We start from the raw sequence: 11,772 nt of genomic DNA, 5'->3' as shown, positions 1-11,772 counted from the left end.
AAAATGTAGTTAAGTATTGGTAGAAAGTATCAAAAATGGAATTACTCATGTACAGTAAAAGTATGTCAAAGTTGTACTTAAATGCATACCATTGAGCAGAATGTACTTATTAATTCAAAACAATACAGCCGTTTTTAAGAAGTAAGGGAGTAAAGAAGTAAATTAGCTGTAAAATGCCTTTCATACTAGTTGGTGTATATCCATTGAAGCAAAAAGCAAACTGGAAGACCATAAAATAAAAATAGGAACACGTGCAGTACAGTGTTGGCTGACTGGCTTTCGAGACTGAAGTCCAACATTTCATTTAACCATTTGTGTCACTCGTGAATAAAAACCATTGACCCCTATTAACGAATATGTTATATGTAAGGAACAGTACATTTATTTTAATATACTCAAAGATTACTGTATTAGAAATCACAATAACTGTACATATTGGCTTGTTGTCCCTCCTACAACCAGTCATTTGTCTTTTGTAAAATGCCGACAATGTGTCTGGAAAGTTGGAGGAAACAAATAATGGCTAATGGATATGAACAATGGCAACTGTTTCCTGAGATATTCATCATAACAACTTTATGAAATGAGGATATGTCAGCGTTTTGTTTTCATGTAGTTCCTATGCCCCCAAGTGGCAATGAAAATAATTACTGCAGCTTGTAATTTATGACTTTTTAATGTTTAATGTTCCACATCTTTGTTCCACAATAAACTGATGCATTATCTGCATGCATATATATTCCCATCTCACTTCCCTCTTTCACTTCCTATTAGGGCCATGGTTCAACATTTTCCTATAGCTACATGCTCTTTGCCCTCTTCCAGTTACTCAGTCAGTACACACTTCTGCCTTCACATGATAGGAAATGTGGTGGCAACTAGTTAGTTTTGTTTCTATGGTTACCTCCCCTGCTTGCCCGTGCCTCTTCATACAGCTGTCATCTCATTGGTTGAGCTTTGAAAGGGCAGCGGCAATCGAGGTCAAAGTTGAAATTATTTGAACTTTGGCGCGCGACGCAAGGGGAAACAAGGGCACAGCCAGCGCAGAGCGGTCTTACCGCTGACCATGCAACTAATTTCACATGATCAACTGAAATTATTGTAGCTTTTGTTTGCAACTTGTGTTATATAGTTTAGTTTTGCTTTTCATTTATATGGTTCCAAAAAATCAGGGCAGATTGATTTTATTGTAAACTACTGGTGCTGTCAGCAACATAACTTGGTCATATCAGTACCATTTTACTTTATAAAAAAAGCACAGCAATCAATTTGCCATTACTATTACAACAACAAAAAACATTATGTAAATGCGGGATAAGAGTCCTAAAGTTTAAATGTAAAAACTATATATATTAAGGTAAAGCAATCTAAGATTATCAAGAAATAATCAAAGTTCAAAGTTCAACAGCAGAGTAGAGAGTTATATCGGTTTACATTATGAGATACTCACACAAGCAATCCAGAGATTGGGAAAAAAAATAACAACAACAGAAACAATGTCAGCTGTGGTTGAGTCTAGAGAATATATTTTAAGAAGTCTCAGATAAGGGTGTCTTGTTGGATTCCCATTAGAGCACGCTCCTCCTCCTGCCCGCTACAGCACTGAGAAATGTCACTAGGTAATAATTGCCATGGAGATGGCAGAGCCTGGTGAAGCTGGGGGCGGTTTGACTGAGGTCCATCGTTGAGGTGTGAGGCCTGTCGTCCACCAGCTTCTTCTGACAGAAACATAGCATTAAACCGAGGTTATATCTATCTATCTATCTGTCTGTCTGTCTGTCTGTCTGTCTGTCTGTCTGTCTGTCTGTCTGTCTATCTATCTGTCTGTCTGTCTGTCTATCTATCGATCTATCTATCTATCTATCTATCTATGTCGATTGACATCTATATATCTTTTCTCTCTGATGAAGGTCCACTAGCTTTGGCCCCCCTCCCCCTGCAATGGTATATCAAAGCAAGGCAGAGAGATTAAGCCACACACACTGAGATGTTGAGCAAAATAAGCTATATGTATTTAGGCATCACTTCACTGAATTTGTAACAGCAGCAGCCCCATAACGTTGGTAAAATTATGAAAATGCAACCAAAATGTTTTACAAACATAGAAACTCTTTATTACAACAGTATCTCACACTCACATTTTAGCCATGTCTTCTTCTAAAACACATTCATATCATTGCAGTACAGTGGAAGTCATTCTTTTATTTTTATCACAGCATAAAAAACAATCTCTGAACAAATGAAAATCCTAACACAAACGTTCAATATCATTCACAGTTTGGGATATTTAGACGTGATTAAAAGAGGATATCAAGCTCGACAAGCTTTTGATTTTGGATTGGCATCGTCACTCAAAAAAATATCTTTAAAACCCTGTATTCACATTACGTAAGAAAGTCATTTCAATCAAACATTTCCACAGTTTATCATATCTATCCCTAACAGTTTGCTATAAAATATCACTTCATCACATTCTCAAAGTTCTGCACCCTCATTTCTAATAAAGGAGCAATTCACACCTGCTTTAGTCTCCTTGCAATGTTTTTTTTTTCCTGCATGTGAGGTACTGTAAAAACCCTAATGATCAGGGTAGTCAAACTTAATCTAAATATATTCTTCTTCCGGGATAAAAAAAATCTCCACAGAAGAAAAACTAACAAAAAAAGGCAGTTACTGCATACGTGTCAAAATAAATCAGCTTCCTTGTAATGAAATTCACAACATATACTTACACTCACTAATTAAATGAAACATGGGCATGCTGAGTTAAACACACAACCCAAACTTATACAGTTTTACTAAACATAACATACAATTTAGAACATTTAACAAATGTAAGAAATAGAATCATATTTGAACGTAATGCAGTGCATCAAGAGAATACTGATTTTTAGGATCTATATCCAAATATACTGAAAATACAACACATGGCAGAAAGCTAGGTGACCCTTAAGGAGAGTTAAAAAGTCAACCTGCATCCTAAAATGAGTCGCAACAGATTTTTTTAGGAAGAAAAAAAAAAAGATGTGTTTGGACAAGCACCGAAGAAAGGAGAACAAAAATTCAGGTGGTTATCTGTAAACAACTCGAAGCAATTCCATGAGAGTTAGGCCACAATATGTACACCCACTAATCGATTATAATCAGATTGGCGTAAGGGTTATGAGTGGCATTATCATTGATGAAAGCACAGCTACCAATCAAAAATGACGGTTGTGCATTTACCTCAAAGGATCCCCTAAATACTCATAACGTTTGTGTATTTTATTGCTATCTTCTTCGTCATTACTTATTCAACAGTAATCAACTTACCAGAATTTCAAAAATGATTGATTTGGCAGTTACAAATACAGTATCAGTTGGTGTGTGGAAACGTTTAATCTTCATTCCTGAATACCAAGGGCAATTCTTCCAACGTTCACCGCACTAAAGTAAAGTAGTTAATTGAGAGGGAGCCGATGTATTTCAGCAAGTGTTCCCTAATTTGAGATCAAAAGGAATATTCTGTAAACATTTAAGTCTGAAGACTATTTAGTTACCTTCATAAAATCAAACATATAATTATTGTTTTTTTTATCTTTAAAAAAGGCTTTAAAATGTTACACCAATAGTAGACATAAAAGTAATTTACTGTACAGAGCTGAGTGGTTGTGTGGAAGGCCATTTTTGCCATTTTTAAAATCTAGCAGTAATTTCCCTGTTTACAAAAAACAGTTTGAAATGCATCTCAAACAACTGCATTTAATTGTATCCTTGTGATTGTTTAAGAATGAAATATGATGAGTCAAAGTGCAATGATTCAAAGATACAATTTAAAGTTATTTAAGTGAATTGAGCTACCTGTTGGACAGCTTTCAGTAGAAATAGAGAAAAATGTTCTTACTGAAATAACTCCTGAAACAGTTTATATCTGAATGATCAAAATGAGTCTTATTTTCAGGAAATAAAGACATTAAAAACTCAATTGTCTGTATATATATGGTTGTTTTTCGCCCGTTCAGTCTCAATAAACTCTGAAGTCTCCTCTGCAATTTGTCCCGGGATACGGAAATCTATCGGTATCGGCTGTGCTGGCTCTGGTGGTTGGGCCACGGGGCAGCAGGCCTCCCCTTTAGGGCTGGAGGTGCTGTGAGAGTTTTGAGAGTTTTGAGGATCCAAGTTGCAGCCTGTGCCCTGAAGAAACTGAAGGAAATTTTCCTCTATGGATCCTTCCCTGCTGGGCAGTCTGTCCTCCATCTCAACCCCTGCTCGACGAAACAGACAAGGCAGATGCTTGCCCAGCTCCTCCCGGATCTGTCTGTTAAGACAGCCATAGAAGAAGGGATTGGAGGTGAAGCAGAAGTAGCCAATCCAGGTGACCACCTCCTCCAGAGAGGCTAGTGTGGCTGGAGGGCTGGCAGCCAGTGCTGAATACAGGTGGAAAGTAAAGTAGGGCAGCCAGCAACAAAGGAATTGCCCACCTACTGCTGCCAACACTGCTGCAGCTTTTCCCCCCCCGAAGGAACGCTGCGGAGTGGCTCTGTCTGTGCCCGTGCCCGTCCCAGAGCTGGTAACCATCGTGGAACGGCTGCTGAGTGATTCTGACCGCTGGCGACGAGGCGTGTCCATCCAGGTAGGCAGAGGCCCGTGGTGCATGGCTGCGACCCGAGCCACTTTGAACATATTGCAGTACACAACAAGAATGACAAGTAGTGGACACAGGAAATACACCAGAGTAAACAGGGCCATGAAGGCCAAGCGGTTTGACCCTCCCCCTGTCCAATGTAGTGAGCAGCGCCTGTGACCCTGAGCAGGTGGAGATGGGACATGCCCCACCTCCTCCTCCCCCAACCCCACTACTCTCCAGAAGAGGAGTTCTTCCACCTTGTAGGAACCAAGCAAGCAGCGGCAGAGCAGACATGGCCAGGGCTTTGACCCATATCCCCACCAGCACTGACGCTACTAGGCCAACAGTCATCTTTACTTCATAGCGCATCGGGTGTATGATGTAGTAATAACGCTCCACATTGATGACAGAGATGGAGAGGATGACAGCGCTAACCAGGCACACACTGAGAAAGAGGTAGCTCCGGCACAGGGCCTCCCCAAAGAAGGCTCGGCTTGAGAGCATGCCAAGGGGCATCAGCACCAGGGCTGCCAGCAGGTCCACCACACACAGGTGGAAGACGAAGGCAAACTTGTGGAGCTGTGGGGCCTTAGCAATGACCGCCATGACAGCCACATTACCCACCACAGCCAGCAGATCCATGAGCAGCATGGCCAGCAGGGCTAGCGACTGGGACAGAGCCCAGCCCTCAGGCAGATAGGAGGCAGACATGTTGGACATGAACTGTGGAGGTGGGTGGGAGGAGTTCCACATCGGCTCCATTGAAGGGTGGGATGAGGCAGGCAGGCAGGAGCAGTCACAGGCCCATCACCCATCCTTCAAAGCCAGGAAGTACGGCCAGAAAACAGCGGCTTGAAAATGAGGTCAAAAGCTGCCTTTTGGTCCGAAGGGTGATGCTGCGATCGTCAGGAGCTCTGGTCGGATTTTATGATTCCTGTTCATTTAGCAAGTTTTCATGTCTGCCGTCCGTCACAACCCATCCTACAAATGAGAGAGAAAGACAGATGAAAATAAATTGTGAATGTGTGTTTACCTTAGTTTGGATATATATATATATATATATATATATATATATATATATATATATATATATATATATATATATATATATATATATATATGCCTCATGCACTTCTGGGTTTTATGAACTAATCTTTCTAATCAGTTGAGCTGAGTTTCACTTGTGCCCCAGCTACCGTTACGATTAATACACTCATAAGAAGATGATAAAATCCTCCTTACCTTCTCAAATCTCTGTTAAGGTAATCTTACTGATAAAATAATCCAAAATCTGGCCCTTAACTCAATTAAGTAGCCTATGCATTATTCAAGGCAAGGACACTTGGCATCTTTTTAGCAACATGCTGAGAAAACTGAAGGAGTGAAATTATTTGAACAATCATCATAAATCATCATGTAAAAGAGTTGAGTCACTTGAACAGATTATAGTTCATAAATCTACAAGCAAATCATGATGCCCAAAACATATGTGTAAGATTGTACTGATACTCTAGGAAACATTTTAAATAAAGGATTTTGGACCACCTTCTTTACAGTTATAATAATATTATGGTAAGAAAAAAAAGGTCCTTTGCTGAGAAGCTGCAGGTGATGAATACCTTTCAAGCACACATCCTGTCAATGCACGAATGCATGTTCGTTCCCAAAACCAATATCAAGAATTAGGTGACAGTCCTTTTCCGTCATATATACACTTGCTGTGAGAGTTTTTGTTGAATATGTTTACACAGCGACTAAAATGATTGTGCACATCTAAAAAAAATAAAGACATAATCGCAGAATGGCGTTGCCAATGTGAACCCCAGTATGTAGGTCAGAGATTCCATGATTGTGCTTATGTACATGTGCTACAATAGTGTGTCTTCTAAAGAAGCCCTGGCCACTTAGTATGAGTTAATTTAGTCTTTCAAATGGAAAACTTGAGGGTATTCATAGGTTGCAGAGGCTGTCTGCATATTAACTATGCCTAGCTATTACAGACAACAAACAGACATGGGTTGTTGCTGTTATAAGTATGTGTCAGATCAAGGAAATCCAGTTGCTTACTGCTATAAATGCTCTCTGCCACAGAACAAAAGCCCGGGATGTTCTGCCTCTTGTCTGCAGTGATAACAGTACGAATGAGGCTAAAAATTGAGCTCTGACCCCCTTCATCACATATAAATAATTGCCCTCAGTGAGCAACGTCTCCAAATCACACATAGGGGTACTCCCAATTCAGTGTAACCCTCTTGCCAGGTTTAGTCATGGCTTACCGCCTACTCATTTATATATTAATCATTAATGCATTACACCCACTGTATAAAGCAAGGCCCACATTCTATATATATCACATCACAATTGAATTTGATTTATCGTTGCACTCAGCAGTATGTTATGAGCAGATTAGAAGAAGAGGGTGAGAGCAAGCGAGAAAATGTGGTGAGAATCAGGGAGCGTTAGTGGAAGAAACAGAGAGAGAGCATCAAGTACCTGACTCAGAGTATTTCCTGATGCAGCTGTCTGCTGCTTTTGGTCCCTGAGGATGAAAACCTGGTTTAGCTCCCACTGCTGAGGTACACAGTGGACATCAATCACTGCACCCTGTGAATGCTGTTGAGGTACTTCCCTCTATAGGAGCATGTTTCTCTTCCCAGCCCTTGATCTGTCTCGTGCATCCTCCTCCCTGGGTGCTTTGAGCTGTGGCAGCAGAGATTTTTCTGAAACGATGCTGATGTAAATGCATGCAAAGACACCAGCTCACTCTCTGCTTCCCTCTTCCACTCACACACAGTGACTGCAGAGATGGAGCAGGAGGCAGCGAGAAACAGGACCAGAGCTGCCGTCTCCACAGGGTCCTAGTGTCCTCATCGCATTGTCAAATTGTACCTTCCTAAATTACAGGGAAATGTTATGTTGTCGCTATATTTATTAGCAATGTAAGCTGATTTTTACCTATAAGCGTGGTAAGAGATATGAAGATATATCTTAGTCCAACGCTTTTCAAAACCTACTGTAATATGAATGTACTACAATATATCTCAACAACTATCAGATTGCCATGTCATTGCAATGGCAATCCCCAGAGGATGAGTCCAAAGAGTTTCCTCTAAGTAATAATGATATATATATATTATTATTATACTTTTAATCTTATATATTATAAGCGTCCCTCCAACATATGGATCCTACATCTATGTTTACTATCTCTTCTCACGTGACCTTTTTTCCAGCTAATCATGCTTAGTGGCTATGATGTTGATAATCATGACTTTGGAGCTCAGCTCAGCTTGTAAGCCCTTGTATGATAGTTTAAATAATAGTGTGTAACTTTAAGCTTTAATATAAATAAAAAGGGTGAGTTACATCAAAATTCCCCTCACATACAGTTTTCATGAATAGGGAAATTAGCTATAGAGGCCAAAAACGTTTTTTGTAACAGGCTGTAAACATGTTTATTTCTGCTGTATAGTTGATCATTTTAACATCTGTCTGTGGAGATTTACTCGCTTTTTGAGGGAGCCTCAAGTGGCCAATCGAGGAACTGCGGTTTTTGCCACTTCAGCATAGGCTTCACTGCTCTGCACTGGATTCAATAAGCCATTCAAATGTGTCTCCCCTTCTTATGTCACATGCAAACCCCATCTGAGTATCTCAACCAACAGCTTGAGAATGACCTGACCATTCTTTCTCGCAAGCCAATCAGAGCAGACTGGCCTTTGTTTTTAAAACATTAAAGCATGTTAAACATGTTTTAGTAGAAACCCAAAAAAGAAGTGTGAACCTGAAAATTAGCATAATATGTCCCCTTTTAACATTTCCAATCTGGAAACACTGATGACAGGATACCTTTTAAGACAAAGACCAAATTCTTGCCAGCTAACACATCATATTAACAGGCTTAATGCTGACTGTTACACTAAATGCATAGTAAGAATACCACCATGCTAACTGTAAGTCTTCACATGTTACAAACTACATTTTCACGTGGCCATACTGCACAAGCATACAGTAGTTGTTATGCCAACATGCTAATCTTATGTTAATGTTAGCATCTTAGCACGCTGATGAGACCCTGACAGGGCTATAACCAGGCAGTTAGCATGTTAGCTTGATCATTTTACTTCTCATCTTAAAACACAGCTGCTGATCCTAAGTACACCTGAAATACATATGTGCCCAGCTAACCATACAAAGCTAAGCCTGTCACTCTAAAGAGGATTTTTGATAGGCGGTAATAATATTCAGGCCAAATATAAAAAATGTTTACGCCCTAGTATCAAGGATCTAAGAATAGCAAAGTTGTCTCCACATTTTGTGATCCATTCAAGAAGTTATTTTCTATTGTGTAAAGTCTTTTTGTTTTGCTTTACATATCACAGAGCGTAAATGCTTACCAGGTGACCTCCGACTGACCTCTTTACTGCATGATATGCATGATACCTCACCCTCATATCTAATCCCTTATCTCTTGCTCCTCTGCTAGTTTATTTGTTTTCGTCAGTCTGTAATGATTCAAGTAGTAATTTCATGGATTTAAGTGCCCTCCAGTACAGGATTTACTGACACAGTGAGGCATTGATTAGGCCAGGCCTCAGCCTCCACCATCCCAGTTTCTCAAACTGGGGCTCTTGTTGCCACGGTGATCTTTTTCATGTACAGTCCATCTCATTGCTCTGTCAGCGAGGACAATGACATCAGAGCTATTGTGGCTACTCTTTTGAAGGAGCAAGCATGGTGCTGCTAACTCCAGGTGTTTTTTTCATTTGCATTTGTATGGTTAATGATAACATTTGCACCTCTTTCACCATTAAACAGAATGTTTTCATCTGCAGCATCTCAGGAATTGATTGATTAAAGTAGTTCACTAATAGCTTCATTATAATAATGCCACTGGTTAAGTTACAGGTCTTCTGGTTGACATATTATACACTTTGGGGAAGGCACTTGTTACTTGCATTGCAAACTACTGATTAAAAGTTTTATTTTATTTGACCACTTTATATGTGACACTAAATACTGGATCTGCAATGATTGGTTGATGCATGTATTGACAAAAAAGTGAATCTGCAACTATTTTGTAAATTGATTGTTTGAGTAATCTTTCAAGCAAAAATGCAAAAAGATATTTGTTTCCAACTCTTCAAATATGAAGATTTCTTGTGTGACTGTTAATCATGGAGAAATTAGACTGATTTTTCGTATTCAGCCTGGGGAAATCCTCATGGACATGTTTCACTATTGCTGACTGAATGATTGATTTATCAAGAAACAAATGTGCAAATGACTCAATCATGACAATAGAATTATGATGTTACTTGCAGACCTCGTACATATCACTATCCCTCTCTTCAACATTGTAAACCATTTTTTCAGACTGCGTAAAATGGCATTTTGGTCCACAGTTTCACCATCTAAATAACTTTTAATCTCAAACATACATCACAGACAACCATCACCCCTTTTAGTAATCGGATTCCTCTATTTTCAATACAAGCCTATAGTATCTGTTAGTAAACCTGACTGTTTACAATCTAACGTCATCTGTCTCTTCCTGTCAATACTTCAAACATGCCTGGACAGCAGATCATAAGGAAACACGATGCAGGGGAGAGATTTAATGGACAGCGATTACTACTGTTGTCATGGTGAAGATGTATCAGATGGGAAACATATGTATGCTTAGTGTAACACGTATCAGTATATATGAATAAAACAACAATTTGTGTGTGTGTGTGTGTGTGTGTGTGTGTGTGTGTGTGTGTGTGTCAGGTGTTGACTCAAATAGCAGAGTCTTGCTCGGCCGGCAGCACCAATCGCTGCCACCACAAATACAATGGTTTCCACGGCAACCGTGAAAATAGACTCCACATACGCACTCAGAAATAGCAAAGGACGCTGCACTAACCCCAGAGAGCCCTATACTGCCAATAATAACTACCCATAGATATGGATGCACAAATATCAGCAGCACTCAGAAATAAAATCACGCCATTACATTCACCAAAGAATAATTACTGCAACCTACACAAACAATCAACTCAAAATCAAATGCACATTCAGCACGGGTGTACCGAGGCACGGGAGAACATAAATCAGTGTGTTTAATAACATCAAAGCAAAAGCACAAAGAGGTTGTTGAGTCTACAACACCTGACATGATTGAAGGACAGATGCTTTACAAATGTAAGCCATACCGTATCATCAAGCATCTGTCACATCAGATATTCAGATATCTTCTAGACGTGTTGCAGAGACGTTACTGGAGTTAAAGTGTAAAGTGCTGAATGGTGCCTCGCAGCAGACAGTCTGAGACAGCGGCTGTGTGTATCCAAGGCTAAACTATATCTTTTTAGACGTTTCTTGTTATGCTTCCAGTGAACATTCACTAGTCTGGAGCTTTCCTGAGATTCATGTACTCTTAGCAGACGGGAATTATTCACGATGTTGGACATTATGAGTCATTCATAATCGGGACGTTGCTGTTTTTTCTGAATCACTTTACTTTTGTAAACAGCTACGAAAAAGCTAAACAGTAGAGGGTTTCTCTGGAACCAGTATACATTGAATTATTTTCAGCAACTTAAGTAAAAGTACAAAAGTATTAGCTTTAAAATATATTCATTATGCACAATGGCCCATTGCATAATATTGTATATATTATATTTTTGGATTATAATTATTGATTTCATTCATGTGTTGATCACTATAATGTTGCAGCTGTTTGTTTTTTTTGTAAAGTTTATCTTAATACATGATAAAATATTTGCTGATTATATTTTGTGTTGAATCTGAATCTTCAGAGTAACTTAAATGATCAAATAAATGTTTAAAAAGTACAATATTTCCTTCTGAATTGAAGTGCAGCAGAAGTATAAAAGTTCAAGTGCCTCAAAATTGTACATAAGTTCAGTACTCGAGTAAATGTACTTAGTTACTGTCCACCACTGGCAGGCAGGTATCTGCGATGATGAAAATCTTTCATGAATAACATTAATTTCATGTTTTTGGTATAATGATGATGATGATGATGATGATGATGATGATGATGATGATGATGATGATGATGATGATGATGATGATGATGATGATGAAGTTCATAAAGGTTGACACCAACAATTGCATTTGAGTCCAATACATATTTTTGTGAACTCCTGAAGTTTAGA

The 11,772-nt window shown here is 39.1% G+C and overlaps 1 protein-coding gene across 1 annotated transcript; it reads right to left on the bottom strand.

Annotated features, from left to right (window-relative positions):
• Window positions 1–2,095: 2,095 nt before the first annotated feature.
• On the bottom strand, window positions 2,096–7,376 carry LOC115008375 (G-protein coupled receptor 61-like). The gene is made up of 3 exons (XM_029431950.1): window positions 7,100–7,376; window positions 4,887–5,587; window positions 2,096–4,840 (listed from the first exon to the last, which is right to left on the bottom strand). The coding sequence occupies exons 2-3, from the start codon at window positions 5,366–5,368 to the stop codon at window positions 3,961–3,963; spliced, it is 1,362 nt and encodes a 453-aa protein (XP_029287810.1). The 5' UTR covers window positions 5,369–5,587; window positions 7,100–7,376; the 3' UTR covers window positions 2,096–3,960.
• Between the last annotated feature and the right edge of the window lie 4,396 nt (window positions 7,377–11,772).

The sequence above is a fragment of the Cottoperca gobio genome, chromosome 5, assembly GCF_900634415.1.
Source record: "Cottoperca gobio chromosome 5, fCotGob3.1, whole genome shotgun sequence".
NCBI classification, from domain to species: Eukaryota; Metazoa; Chordata; class Actinopteri; order Perciformes; family Bovichtidae; genus Cottoperca; species Cottoperca gobio.
Note: the sequence above shows the minus strand (reverse complement) of the source record. Positions and strands in the feature narration are given on the sequence as shown.

What these genes read in the sequence shown, in the direction of transcription:
- LOC115008375 (XM_029431950.1), bottom strand. Translation starts at nt 5,368, where the DNA reads ATGGAGCCGATGTGGAACTCCTCCCACCCACCTCCACAGTTCATGTCC. An exon ending in CTGGCCATGTCTGCTCTGCC is followed by an intron (nt 4,841 to 4,886) that starts GCTGCTTGCTTG and finishes CCTCTTCTGGAG; the next exon opens with AGTAGTGGGGTTGGGGGAGG.